The 15,714-nt window shown below is 42.2% G+C and overlaps 2 protein-coding genes across 2 annotated transcripts in view; one reads left to right on the forward strand and one right to left on the reverse strand.

Moving 5' to 3' along the window:
* LOC138365763 (uncharacterized) overlaps nucleotides 1-3,072 on the reverse strand; it is a 192,936-nt gene extending 189,864 nt beyond the window's left edge. Inside the window, exon 1 of the mRNA XM_069326228.1 lies at nucleotides 2,934-3,072. Coding sequence (XP_069182329.1) covers nucleotides 2,934-3,072 — 139 coding nt within the window. The remainder of the gene's footprint in view (nucleotides 1-2,933) is intronic.
* LOC138365506 (protein Star-like) overlaps nucleotides 1-15,714 on the forward strand; it is a 499,513-nt gene that overhangs the window by 236,261 nt on the left and 247,538 nt on the right. The gene's annotated exons all lie outside the window — the stretch shown is intronic.

A 15,714-nucleotide genomic window follows, 5' to 3' on the forward strand; every position in this document is an offset into this window, starting at 1 on the left:
AAAGTTCCTACGTTAATTATTTCAGTGTGCACACATAAATTAACATGTAGGTTGCTCGTCGTCACATAACAGGAAGACCACAAAACCCACGTTAGTTTCCCTCATATATATGTCCCCACTTTTTCTAATGAATAGTTGAATAATTTATTAGCCTAGGCATTTTCTACAATTTTATTGTGATTCCAGCATGGATCCTGAGGACAAGCTGAGATAATCTTCCCCTCCATGCGGTTCCCATTGCCCTGTGTTCTCAACAATAACCTTGACAACGAGTTTACATCTACGAGTATTAGAGCTGTGAAATAAGCGTTGTGAAGTCTTCTTTACAGCTAAACCCTCATACTAATTTTTCGCAGGTAATTTAGCCACATTATTAATAGATTTATTTCCATGATTTATTACTTATACATGTGCTATTCATTTATTATGCATGTATATAATATTTCCATGTGTAATTAGATAAATTTACATTCATTAATTTTCTAACTATTTACTTCAGTGTAGAACCAGCGCTGAAATAATACTAGGGATATATTTATCTTTTAGTATGTAACCCTTCAGATTTATGTGTTAAGTCTACTCCTTAATTAATTGTAACTACAGTGCATTTAAAGCCCTTAATATTTGATTGATTTAATCTAGGTCCATAGGACACTGGTTCTTTGGGTTATTTCACATTAATATATTTTTCCTTCTTTTTATATAAAAGGAGGTGGTCCTTCGGAGTTATCTTAGTATTCAATTTATTTGATTATTATTAATATTGAGAGTTAGACTTTTCTCACAAGGTACTCGGCTGCACCCGGGCCTCTCTTCCCCATTCCTTCCCTCCCCCGTCCCATCCCAAATCCTTATCCTGAACCCTTCCACGTGCTATATAGTCGTGATGGCTTGGCACTTTCCCCAAATAGTTCAGTTCTTCCCCATCCCATCTCTCTTTTCTGCTCCCCTCTCTCTACTATCTTTTAATGCTGACAAATGTATGGTTTTAAGGCTAGGTAATGATGATAGAGTTACAGGATACGAGCTAGATGTTAATAAGATTGCAAAAGGGATCTGGGAGTTATGATTGGTAAGAATTTAAAACCAAAAATGAATGCATACATGTTCATAATAGGGCAAATAGGACACTAGGATTTACTTATCGAAGCGTTAGTAACAAGACACCTGGTGCTGTTCTTCAGCAATACCTTGCTCTTGTTAGGTCCATTTACATTATTCAGCTTCGTTTAGTCTCCATACTATAGAATGGATATAGGTTCACTAGAACGCGTCCAGCATAGGATGACGAAGTTGATCCTGCAAATTGAAAACCTGTCATATGAGGAGGGATTGACAGGGCTTGAATTACATTTTCTGAAAAGGCGAGAAGTTGGGGGAGACATGAGAGACGTGTGCAGGTGGATGAGTGGACATTACCAAGGGAATATTGAAGGGGTGTTGGGGGGGTATCAATACAAGACGGAGCACGAAACAATGGGGAATAAACTAGATAAATTTGGTTTTTGGAAAGACCTGGGTAAATAGTGGTTCGGTAGCAGAGTTGATGATGTGTGGAACCATTTCCCGCGTAACATAATAGAAGAAGGATCCCTTGATTGTTTCAATCGTAGGTTAAACTTATACATGAGTGAGACTGGGTGGATATAAGTAGGAGCTGCCTCGTATGGGCTAATAGCCTTCTGCAGTTACCTTCATTCTTATGTTCTATCTATCCTTATCCCTCCTTCATTCTTCTCATCTCGGCCCCCTCTCCATTCTTCTAACCTAACATCCCCCTTCTCTCTCCTCTCCCTCAGTCTCTCACTTTTCCCACCCTCTCCACAATCCCCTCCCTCCCCCTTTTCCTCTCTCATCCCCCCTCTCACCCTGCCCCTCTATCTCCCCTTCTCTCTTTATTTATCTCCTTCCTCTCTTCTCCTCCAAAACCCCATCTCCCCCTCCCCTGAATTTCCCCTTCCTCCCCAATTACCCCCTCTCTCCGTCCCCCCCCCCTCAAACTTTTTCTTCCCTTACCCTATTTTTTGTCCTTTCCTCTTTCTCTCTTTCTTTCACTCTACCTCAGTCTCAACTCTTCTCCGTTATCCTCTTTTTCCCATCTCGTCTACACCTCTCTGTCAACAACCTTTCTCCCACATCTTCCCTAACTGTCTTCTTCCTTCTGTCCTAACTGTCCTTCCTTCTGTGTTCTTTCCCAAAATCTCCCTTTTCTCCAATCACTTCTCTCCAACATTTTCCCCAATATCCTCTCTCTTCCACCAATTTTCTCCTCTTTCCCATCTCCTCCAGTTTCTACCTTCTCCACCTTTCTCTACATGTTGTTGTTATAGATTCAGCTACTCGGAACAGGTTCCAAGTAGCACGGGCTATGGTGAGCCCGTAGTGGACTTACCTGGCACGGGAGTGGTGCCGTCTCTGTTTCTCTACACTCTCCCTTTCCTTTTCTATACTATCTCTCCTCAACTCTCCTTCCCTCTCCCCTTCTTTATGTCTGTCTCTGCTCCTCTCCAGGCGTGTTCGGGGACCGGGCCGCCGGGACTTTGAGCCCCGAAATCATCGCAAGGTAACCTCTTTCAGAACATGTAATACTGAATTCACGTTCATCGTTTTTGAGTCAAGAAATCTAGAGATTCGGACAGAAAACTTCTACCGATTTTATTGTGGAGGGGGGGGGTCACTATTGGGTTCAAGTCCCCTCTTAATAGAACGATATAAATCTAAAAATATAAATAAATAAATAAGTATAAATAAAGGATCGTCCTTAACCAGTCTATGACAGTTCCGTACTCCAAGCCATTCACCCTACACAATCGGATTAGGCTAATGCTAGCGTCTTACTTTCAATCTTGGACAAGCAAAATATTCTATTTTCTAGATATAAATTGTTTGCTGAGCATTATCACAGAAGCAATGTGTCAGGTACGACAACTTACCTGGGACGTAGACCATTAGAGTTGTTAACTGTTGCTGATCAATAGTGATGTAGTAAACAAGGGCAACAAAAAACAGAACAAAAGAGAAGAGGAGGATCTGGAGCGGGGCGTGACATCTGCGGAGCGGTATCATCATCATGTGGACAAATATCAGTAGTTATAATTATCCTGTATTATAATGTTGCCACATAGAAGAGTATTTTTGAATTATATATATTATCATACATTACAAAATAACGTGTTTCTGTTTGGTATACCACGAAAAGCATAGCGATGGGACATTCAACTTTATTATATTATTTTAATATAATGAGACTAAAGTTCACCATGTGGTAAGGCAACAAAATTACATTTTAAACAAAATACAAAATAGATCTAACCAAAACTAATATGTTGAAGACCCACTCCCAACCTGATCTCATCTATATCTATGAGAGAATCTGTTTGATCTAAGTTGGGGCCAGATGCTTGCGGCTCACCTCACCCAACTTTGTAAGGTGAGTTGCGATATCCACCCTATTGATGGTTGGGGTAGACGCCTATCCCCTTCTTTAAGTAGGATTAGCTAGGATTATATGTATATATATGTGTGTATATCACGAAAATAAACACGTGATTAAGAATGTGACAATGTCAGACCACGGAGGAAAATGAAACAGGAATTTCCTTAAGTACTTTCGTATATTAAATACATCTTCAGAAGGAGTGATTTTACAGATCGAGTGATGGGTATAAATAGGCAGGAGAGAGTGGTGAAGTAAGGTGAGGTACAATACTTGGACAACGCAGACGGCCCATTGGCCCATCAGATGCACCCAATTGGCCCATCCGATGTAGCCCAATGGCCCATCTGATACAGCAGACATACAAGCACAATACATAGGTAATTATAACATAAAGAGGTAAATATATACAATGAATTAGTGAGATAAATGTTTTCCAATGATCCTACTTAAATCGCCCTTTAGCTGATCTATTAGAAATGGATCTAAGTTATATAGACCACTGCTAATATTCAAATTACTTTCTTTGGTGATTTGTATCAAAGCAGATTCAATTATGTTTCTGTTATAGGTGCTTTTACAATTTGTTATTGAAGAAGCACTCTCCCAATCAATTTGGTGAGCTTTTTCTGACAAATGAACAAACAAAGCATTAGATAATTGGCCATGTCTTACAGAGTATTTATGTTGCGATATTCTACATTTTAAATCTTTAGATGTTTGCCCGACATAGAACTTATTACATTCCTTACAAGGCATTTTATAAATGACGCAATTATCACTACGAGGGCTGTTCCTTACTAATAGCTTACCAACAGTGTTTTCGTAGCTAAACATTACATCTATATTAAAAAGTTTCAAGGCCTTGACAATATTCTCAAACCCAGAGAAATATGGTAAACATAACACATTCTTTGGGCGAATCCTTTCACTGCATACATTATTATAATATGTACGACGTGCTTTGTTACGACAAACTTCCAAAAAATTCAGTGGGTAACAAAGCTTAAGACCAATCGAATCAATATTCTTAAATTCTTCGTCTAAGAATTCTGGACTCACAACTCGAAGAGCTCTTAGATACATTGAAGAAAAAATTGACTGTTTTACATTGTATCTATGCCCTGAAAAATAATGAACATAAGATAAATTATTCGTAGGTTTTCTGTAAACACTAAACTTTAATGAAGAATTTTCCCTATGAATAAGCAAATCTAAGAGTGGCAAACATTTATCAATTTCAGTCTCCAAAGTGAATTTTATGGAGGTGACTTGGTCATTAAGTTTGGCTACAAATTCGTCTGTGTTTACATCTGAAGGCCAAATACACAAGATATCATCAACATATCTAAACCAAGGAATGATTCCAGGAGTTATTTTTGAAACAAATTTCTTTTCGAAGAATTCCATGTACAGGTTTGAGAGCAATGGCGATAGAGGATTCCCCATTGCCATTCCAAAAGTCTGTAAATAATACTCATTATTAAAGGTAAATTTACATTCTTTAATGCACAACTTAACAAGACTGACAATAATATCAGCAGAAAGTGGTAAGATATGGCTCATTAGTTCACGAGCAAGATAATCGAGAATATCATCGACCGGTACCTTTGTGAACAAGGAACAAACGTCAAAACTGATTAACTTTACATCAGGAGTGACAAGAACACTATTCAATTTGTTAACTAAATCAAGAGAATTTGTCAAATGAGAAGAGGAGATAGTTCCTAACAATGGGGACAAGATTTTGGTAAGCCATTTGGAGAGTTTGTAAGAAATGGATCCCACAGAACTGATGATAGGTCTCATGGGATTGTTAGGTTTATGCGTCTAGATAACGCATAAACATAGTTCCGCAGACGCACCTATGTTCGGTGAGGATGGGGGCGGCAAGGCGAAGGGCAACTCCAATGCGGAGAGCGTCATGACTGAGGCGAGTTCCCAGGGCTGCATTCGGCACAGCAAATAAAAAAATCCCCGGCGTGGGGTGCTGTTACCGCTAGGAGGCGGGCTTTGTTTTCAGCATCAGCGTTGTCAATCATTGTTGTGACAGTCTTTTCCATTATGAGGCTATCCCAGTGGGCCTGCTTGTGATCTTTTGGGACTTGTGGTCGGGGTTGAGGGTATGCAATGGTGTCCCATTGTCTGGCTGCTTCGATGAACGTTTGATCATGAGTTCCCGCTGTCTCTCTCATACGCTCTGGTAGGATCTGCCCTACCAATTCGTTGGCTGCTGTACATGAATATATAAATATATATATATATATATATATATATATATATATATATATATATATATATATATATATTAGTATATTTTGGTAGCAGTCTTTCCTGTAGACATATATTATTGAAAATGACCGAAAAAGTAAGATTAATAATTCTAACACGAATTTTCTCAATCTTTCGTACATTACGCTTCACTGTTGGAGGTAAATAAAAAATCACTTCTCCAAAATTCATTTTTATTTCTAGTCTGACGCGACACGGGCGCGTTTCGTAAAACTTATTACATTTTCAAAGACTTCACAAATACACAACTGATTAGAACTTACGTATCTCTGCTATTATATCTACATTTGAGTGAGGTGGGAGGGATGATGTGGCATATAGTGACGTGGCATTAACACAAGACAGAACATGAGGGGATATTAATAGGGTATTAAAAGTATCAACACAAGACAGAACAGAAACAATGGGTATTGAATAGAAGTGTTTGTAGAAAGCCTATTGGTCCATATTTCTTGATGCTTCTATATTGGAGCGGAGTCTTGAGGTGGGTAGAATATAGTTGTGCAATAATTGGCTGTTGATTGCTGGTGTTGACTTCTTGATGTGTAGTGCCTCGCAAACGTCAAGCCGCCTGCTATCGCTGTATCTATCGATGATTTCTGTGTTGTTTACTAGGATTTCTCTGGCGATGGTTTGGTTATGGGAAGAGATTATATGTTCCTTAATGGAGCCCTGTTGCTTATGCATCGTTAAACGCCTGGAAAGAGATGTTGTTGTCTTGCCTATATACTGGGTTTTTTGGAGCTTACAGTCTCCAAGTGGGCATTTGAAGGCATAGACGACGTTAGTCTCTTTTAAAGCGTTCTGTTTTGTGTCTGGAGAGTTTCTCATGAGTAGGCTGGCCGTTTTTCTGGTTTTATAGTAAATCGTCAGTTGTATCCTCTGATTTTTGTCTGTAGGGATAACGTTTCTATTAACAATATCTTTCAGGACCCTTTCCTCCGTTTTATGAGCTGTGGAAAAGAAGTTCCTGTAAAATAGTCTAATAGGGGGTATAGGTGTTGTGTTAGTTGTCTCTTCAGAGGTTGCATGGCTTTTCACTTTCCTTCTTATGATGTCTTCGATGAAACCATTGGAGAAGCCGTTATTGACTAGAACCTGCCTTACCCTACAGAGTTCTTCGTCGACTTGCTTCCATTCTGAGCTGTGGCTGAGAGCACGGTCGACGTATGCGTTAACAACACTCCTCTTGTACCTGTCAGGGCAGTCGCTGTTGGCATTTAGGCACATTCCTATGTTTGTTTCCTTAGTGTAGACTGCAGTGTGGAAACCTCCGCTCTTTTCCATGACTGTTACATCTAGAAAAGGCAGCTTCCCATCCTTTTCCGTCTCGTAAGTGAAACGCAGCACGGAACTCTGCTCAAATGCCTCCTTCAGCTCCTGCAGATGTCTGACATCAGGTACCTGTGTGAAAATGTCGTCAACATACCTGCAGTATATGGCCGGTTTCAAGTTCATGTCGACTAAGACTTTTTGCTCGATGGTACCCATGTAGAAGTTTGCAAACAGGACACCTAGGGGAGAACCCATGGCGACCCCATCTACTTGCTTATACATGTGCCCATCCGGGCTCAAGAAGGGTGCCTCTTTAGTACAAGCTTGGAGTAGTTTCCTCAGAATACTTTCTGGCATGTCAAGAGGAGTACAGGCTGGATCACGATACACTCTGTCGGCTATCATTCCGATTGTCTCGTCCACAGGTACGTTGGTAAACAGCGATTCTACGTCCAACGAGGCTCTTATCCCTGTGGCCCGTGTGCCCCGCAGTAAGTCCACAAATTCCTTTGGAGACTTCAGGCTGAAGGCGCAAGGGACATAAGGAGTCAGCAGGCCGTTGAGTCGCTTCGCCAGTCTGTACGTGGGTGTGGGTATCTGGCTAATGATTGGCCGAAGTGGGTTTCCAGGCTTGTGCGTCTTGACATTTCCATACGCATATCCAGGTTTATATTCCCCAATGATCTTTGGCAGGTGGAGTCCGGATTTCTTGGCGTTCACAGTTTCGATCAGTTTGTTGACCTTTGCTTTTAATTCGGCTGTAGTGTCCTTCGTTACCCTTTGGAACTTAGTTTGGTCAGAGAGTATGATGTTCATTTTCGCCAGATATTCGTCTTTTTTAAGAATGACATATATTGGCGACTTGTCACCTCTCCTGACAACTATCTCCTTGTTCTCACGAAGGCTTTTAGCTGCCGCTTTAAGCTCGGGGGACAGTATGGTGCTTCTGTAGTTGCCTCGATTCTTTCCTCCTTCTGCAATAAGTTCTGCTTGTAAGGTATCTTTGGTAGTGACCTTCTTTTGTGTCTCGAGGTCGAATATGTCGTCCAACAGAATTTCCAACTCTACTTTCCGGGCCATTTCACTCGGTCTGGACATAACATGACAGTTTATGCCCAGGTTTAGGAGAGTGACTTGGTCCTCAGTGAGGTTAATTCCTGCAAGGTTCAGGAAGCCATCTCTTGGTCGTGGAATTGCCATAGGTCCTCCATATAATGTTGTTAGTTTCTTGATAATCCTTGTTTCAGTGCTGAGGTGATGTTGGTTTGTGAGGATGTCGAGGTGTTGTTCAATGCGGGTACGGATACTATGGTCGATGTTGCTATTTCTCCACTCGTTTGTAGCATGAAGTAGTTGCGTTTTGTTGTCTTTGATTTCATTCTCTGCCTTGTATATCTGATCACGAATCAGATCCTGGCGATATTTTATCGTGAAGGCTTGATTCCTTGCTGCTGGGTCGTGCACTTTAATATTAGTATATTTTGGTAGCAGTCTTTCCTGTAGACATATATTATTGAATATGACCGAAAAAGTAAGATTAATAATTCTAACACGAATTTTCTCAATCTTTCGTACATTACGCTTCACTGTTGGAGGTAAATCAAAAATCACTTCTCCAAAATTCATTTTTATTTCTAGTCTGACGCGACACGGGCGCGTTTCGTAAAACTTATTACATTTTCAAAGACTTCACAAATACACAACTGATTAGAACTTACGTATCTCTGCTATTATATCTACATTTGAGTGAGGTGGGAGGGATGATGTGGCATATAGTGACGTGGCATTAACACAAGACAGAACATGAGGGGATATTAATAGGGTATTAAAAGTATCAACACAAGACAGAACAGAAACAATGGGTATTGAATAGAAGTGTTTGTAGAAAGCCTATTGGTCCATATTTCTTGATGCTTCTATATTGGAGCGGAGTCTTGAGGTGGGTAGAATATAGTTGTGCAATAATTGGCTGTTGATTGCTGGTGTTGACTTCTTGATGTGTAGTGCCTCGCAAACGTCAAGCCGCCTGCTATCGCTGTATCTATCGATGATTTCTGTGTTGTTTACTAGGATTTCTCTGGCGATGGTTTGGTTATGGGAAGAGATTATATGTTCCTTAATGGAGCCCTGTTGCTTATGCATCGTTAAACGCCTGGAAAGAGATGTTGTTGTCTTGCCTATATACTGGGTTTTTTGGAGCTTACAGTCTCCAAGTGGGCATTTGAAGGCATAGACGACGTTAGTCTCTTTTAAAGCGTTCTGTTTTGTGTCTGGAGAGTTTCTCATGAGTAGGCTGGCCGTTTTTCTGGTTTTATAGTAAATCGTCAGTTGTATCCTCTGATTTTTGTCTGTAGGGATAACGTTTCTATTAACAATATCTTTCAGGACCCTTTCCTCCGTTTTATGAGCTGTGGAAAAGAAGTTCCTGTAAAATAGTCTAATAGGGGGTATAGGTGTTGTGTTAGTTGTCTCTTCAGAGGTTGCATGGCTTTTTCACTTTCCTTCTTATGATGTCTTCGATGAAACCATTGGAGAAGCCGTTATTGACTAGAACCTGCCTTACCCTACAGAGTTCTTCGTCGACTTGCTTCCATTCTGAGCTGTGGCTGAGAGCACGGTCGACGTATGCGTTAACAACACTCCTCTTGTACCTGTCAGGGCAGTCGCTGTTGGCATTTAGGCACATTCCTATGTTTGTTTCCTTAGTGTAGACTGCAGTGTGGAAACCTCCGCTCTTTTCCATGACTGTTACATCTAGAAAAGGCAGCTTCCCATCCTTTTCCGTCTCGTAAGTGAAACGCAGCACGGAACTCTGCTCAAATGCCTCCTTCAGCTCCTGCAGATGTCTGACATCAGGTACCTGTGTGAAAATGTCGTCAACATACCTGCAGTATATGGCCGGTTTCAAGTTCATGTCGACTAAGACTTTTTGCTCGATGGTACCCATGTAGAAGTTTGCAAACAGGACACCTAGGGGAGAACCCATGGCAACCCCATCTACTTGCTTATACATGTGCCCATCCGGGCTCAAGAAGGGTGCCTCTTTAGTACAAGCTTGGAGTAGTTTCCTCAGAATACTTTCTGGCATGTCAAGAGGAGTACAGGCTGGATCACGATACACTCTGTCGGCTATCATTCCGATTGTCTCGTCCACAGGTACGTTGGTAAACAGCGATTCTACGTCCAACGAGGCTCTTATCCCTGTGGCCCGTGTGCCCCGCAGTAAGTCCACAAATTCCTTTGGAGACTTCAGGCTGAAGGCGCAAGGGACATAAGGAGTCAGCAGGCCGTTGAGTCGCTTCGCCAGTCTGTACGTGGGTGTGGGTATCTGGCTAATGATTGGCCGAAGTGGGTTTCCAGGCTTGTGCGTCTTGACATTTCCATACGCATATCCAGGTTTATATTCCCCAATGATCTTTGGCAGGTGGAGTCCGGATTTCTTGGCGTTCACAGTTTCGATCAGTTTGTTGACCTTTGCTTTTAATTCGGCTGTAGTGTCCTTCGTTACCCTTTGGAACTTAGTTTGGTCAGAGAGTATGATGTTCATTTTCGCCAGATATTCGTCTTTTTTAAGAATGACATATATTGGCGACTTGTCACCTCTCCTGACAACTATCTCCTTGTTCTCACGAAGGCTTTTAGCTGCCGCTTTAAGCTCGGGGGACAGTATGGTGCTTCTGTAGTTGCCTCGATTCTTTCCTCCTTCTGCAATAAGTTCTGCTTGTAAGGTATCTTTGGTAGTGACCTTCTTTTGTGTCTCGAGGTCGAATATGTCGTCCAACAGAATTTCCAACTCTACTTTCCGGGCCATTTCACTCGGTCTGGACATAACATGACAGTTTATGCCCAGGTTTAGGAGAGTGACTTGGTCCTCAGTGAGGTTAATTCCTGCAAGGTTCAGGAAGCCATCTCTTGGTCGTGGAATTGCCATACGTCCAGGATCTGATTCGTGATCAGATATACAAGGCAGAGAATGAAATCAAAGACAACAAAACGCAACTACTTCATGCTACAAACGAGTGGAGAAATAGCAACATCGACCATAGTATCCGTACCCGCATTGAACAACACCTCGACATCCTCACAAACCAACATCACCTCAGCACTGAAACAAGGATTATCAAGAAACTAACAACATTATATGGAGGACCTATGGCAATTCCACGACCAAGAGATGGCTTCCTGAACCTTGCAGGAATTAACCTCACTGAGGACCAAGTCACTCTCCTAAACCTGGGCATAAACTGTCATGTTATGTCCAGACCGAGTGAAATGGCCCGGAAAGTAGAGTTGGAAATTCTGTTGGACGACATATTCGACCTCGAGACACAAAAGAAGGTCACTACCAAAGATACCTTACAAGCAGAACTTATTGCAGAAGGAGGAAAGAATCGAGGCAACTACAGAAGCACCATACTGTCCCCCGAGCTTAAAGCGGCAGCTAAAAGCCTTCGTGAGAACAAGGAGATAGTTGTCAGGAGAGGTGACAAGTCGCCAATATATGTCATTCTTAAAAAAGACGAATATCTGGCGAAAATGAACATCATACTCTCTGACCAAACTAAGTTCCAAAGGGTAACGAAGGACACTACAGCCGAATTAAAAGCAAAGGTCAACAAACTGATCGAAACTGTGAACGCCAAGAAATCCGGACTCCACCTGCCAAAGATCATTGGGGAATATAAACCTGGATATGCGTATGGAAATGTCAAGACGCACAAGCCTGGAAACCCACTTCGGCCAATCATTAGCCAGATACCCACACCCACGTACAGACTGGCGAAGCGACTCAACGGCCTGCTGACTCCTTATGTCCCTTGCGCCTTCAGCCTGAAGTCTCCAAAGGAATTTGTGGACTTACTGCGGGGCACACGGGCCACAGGGATAAGAGCCTCGTTGGACGTAGAATCGCTGTTTACCAACGTACCTGTGGACGAGACAATCGGAATGATAGCCGACAGAGTGTATCGTGATCCAGCCTGTACTCCTCTTGACATGCCAGAAAGTATTCTGAGGAAACTACTCCAAGCTTGTACTAAAGAGGCACCCTTCTTGAGCCCGGATGGGCACATGTATAAGCAAGTAGATGGGGTCGCCATGGGTTCTCCCCTAGGTGTCCTGTTTGCAAACTTCTACATGGGTACCATCGAGCAAAAAGTCTTAGTCGACATGAACTTGAAACCGGCCATATACTGCAGGTATGTTGACGACATTTTCACACAGGTACCTGATGTCAGACATCTGCTGGAGCTGAAGGAGGCATTTGAGCAGAGTTCCGTGCTGCGTTTCACTTACGAGACGGAAAAGGATGGGAAGCTGCCTTTTCTAGATGTAACAGTCATGGAAAAGAGCGGAGGTTTCCACACTGCAGTCTACACTAAGGAAACAAACATAGGAATGTGCCTAAATGCCAACAGCGACTGCCCTGACAGGTACAAGAGGAGTGTTGTTAACGCATACGTCGACCGTGCTCTCAGCCACAGCTCAGAATGGAAGCAAGTCGACGAAGAACTCTGTAGGGTAAGGCAGGTTCTAGTCAATAACGGCTTCTCCAATGGTTTCATCGAAGACATCATAAGAAGGAAAGTGAAAAGCCATGCAACCTCTGAAGAGACAACTAACACAACACCTATACCCCCTATTAGACTATTTTACAGGAACTTCTTTTCCACAGCTCATAAAACGGAGGAAAGGGTCCTGAAAGATATTGTTAATAGAAACGTTATCCCTACAGACAAAAATCAGAGGATACAACTGACGATTTACTATAAAACCAGAAAAACGGCCAGCCTACTCATGAGAAACTCTCCAGACACAAAACAGAACGCTTTAAAAGAGACTAACGTCGTCTATGCCTTCAAATGCCCACTTGGGGACTGTAAGCTCCAAAAAACCCAGTATATAGGCAAGACAACAACATCTCTTTCCAGGCGTTTAACGATGCATAAGCAACAGGGCTCCATTAAGGAACATATAATCTCTTCCCATAACCAAACCATCGCCAGAGAAATCCTAGTAAACAACACAGAAATCATCGATAGATACAGCGATAGCAGGCGGCTTGACGTTTGCGAGGCACTACACATCAAGAAGTCAACACCAGCAATCAACAGCCAATTATTGCACAACTATATTCTACCCACCTCAAGACTCCGCTCCAATATAGAAGCATCAAGAAATATGGACCAATAGGCTTTCTACAAACACTTCTATTCAATACCCATTGTTTCTGTTCTGTCTTGTGTTGATACTTTTAATACCCTATTAATATCCCCTCATGTTCTGTCTTGTGTTAATGCCACGTCACTATATGCCACATCATCCCTCCCACCTCACTCAAATGTAGATATAATAGCAGAGATACGTAAGTTCTAATCAGTTGTGTATTTGTGAAGTCTTTGAAAATGTAATAAGTTTTACGAAACGCGCCCGTGTCGCGTCAGACTAGAAATAAAAATGAATTTTGGAGAAGTGATTTTTGATTTACCTCCAACAGTGAAGCGTAATGTACGAAAGATTGAGAAAATTCGTGTTAGAATTATTAATCTTACTTTTTCGGTCATATTCAATAATATATGTCTACAGGAAAGACTGCTACCAAAATATACTAATATTAAAGTGCACGACCCAGCAGCAAGGAATCAAGCCTTCACGATAAAATATCGCCAGGATCTGATTCGTGATCAGATATACAAGGCAGAGAATGAAATCAAAGACAACAAAACGCAACTACTTCATGCTACAAACGAGTGGAGAAATAGCAACATCGACCATAGTATCCGTACCCGCATTGAACAACACCTCGACATCCTCACAAACCAACATCACCTCAGCACTGAAACAAGGATTATCAAGAAACTAACAACATTATATGGAGGACCTATGGCAATTCCACGACCAAGAGATGGCTTCCTGAACCTTGCAGGAATTAACCTCACTGAGGACCAAGTCACTCTCCTAAACCTGGGCATAAACTGTCATGTTATGTCCAGACCGAGTGAAATGGCCCGGAAAGTAGAGTTGGAAATTCTGTTGGACGACATATTCGACCTCGAGACACAAAAGAAGGTCACTACCAAAGATACCTTACAAGCAGAACTTATTGCAGAAGGAGGAAAGAATCGAGGCAACTACAGAAGCACCATACTGTCCCCCGAGCTTAAAGCGGCAGCTAAAAGCCTTCGTGAGAACAAGGAGATAGTTGTCAGGAGAGGTGACAAGTCGCCAATATATGTCATTCTTAAAAAAGACGAATATCTGGCGAAAATGAACATCATACTCTCTGACCAAACTAAGTTCCAAAGGGTAACGAAGGACACTACAGCCGAATTAAAAGCAAAGGTCAACAAACTGATCGAAACTGTGAACGCCAAGAAATCCGGACTCCACCTGCCAAAGATCATTGGGGAATATAAACCTGGATATGCGTATGGAAATGTCAAGACGCACAAGCCTGGAAACCCACTTCGGCCAATCATTAGCCAGATACCCACACCCACGTACAGACTGGCGAAGCGACTCAACGGCCTGCTGACTCCTTATGTCCCTTGCGCCTTCAGCCTGAAGTCTCCAAAGGAATTTGTGGACTTACTGCGGGGCACACGGGCCACAGGGATAAGAGCCTCGTTGGACGTAGAATCACTGTTTACCAACGTACCTGTGGACGAGACAATCGGAATGATAGCCGACAGAGTGTATCGTGATCCAGCCTGTACTCCTCTTGACATGCCAGAAAGTATTCTGAGGAAACTACTCCAAGCTTGTACTAAAGAGGCACCCTTCTTGAGCCCGGATGGGCACATGTGTAAGCAAGTAGATGGGGTCGCCATGGGTTCTCCCCTAGGTGTCCTGTTTGCAAACTTCTACATGGGTACCATCGAGCAAAAAGTCTTAGTCGACATGAACTTGAAACCGGCCATATACTGCAGGTATGTTGACGACATTTTCACACAGGTACCTGATGTCAGACATCTGCAGGAGCTGAAGGAGGCATTTGAGCAGAGTTCCGTGCTGCGTTTCACTTACGAGACGGAAAAGGATGGGAAGCTGCCTTTTCTAGATGTAACAGTCATGGAAAAGAGCGGAGGTTTCCACACTGCAGTCTACACTAAGGAAACAAACATAGGAATGTGCCTAAATGCCAACAGCGACTGCCCTGACAGGTACAAGAGGAGTGTTGTTAACGCATACGTCGACCGTGCTCTCAGCCACAGCTCAGAATGGAAGCAAGTCGACGAAGAACTCTGTAGGGTAAGGCAGGTTCTAGTCAATAACGGCTTCTCCAATGGTTTCATCGAAGACATCATAAGAAGGAAAGTGAAAAGCCATGCAACCTCTGAAGAGACAACTAACACAACACCTATACCCCCTATTAGACTATTTTACAGGAACTTCTTTTCCACAGCTCATAAAACGGAGGAAAGGGTCCTGAAAGATATTGTTAATAGAAACGTTATCCCTACAGACAAAAATCAGAGGATACAACTGACGATTTACTATAAAACCAGAAAAACGGCCAGCCTACTCATGAGAAACTCTCCAGACACAAAACAGAACGTTTTAAAAGAGACTAACGTCGTCTATGCCTTCAAATGCCCACTTGGGGACTGTAAGCTCCAAAAAACCCAGTATATAGGCAAGACAACAACATCTCTTTCCAGGCGTTTAACGATGCATAAGCAACAGGGCTCCATTAAGGAACATATAATCTC

The sequence above is a fragment of the Procambarus clarkii genome, chromosome 17, assembly GCF_040958095.1.
Source record: "Procambarus clarkii isolate CNS0578487 chromosome 17, FALCON_Pclarkii_2.0, whole genome shotgun sequence".
Lineage (NCBI taxonomy): Eukaryota > Metazoa > Arthropoda > Malacostraca > Decapoda > Cambaridae > Procambarus > Procambarus clarkii.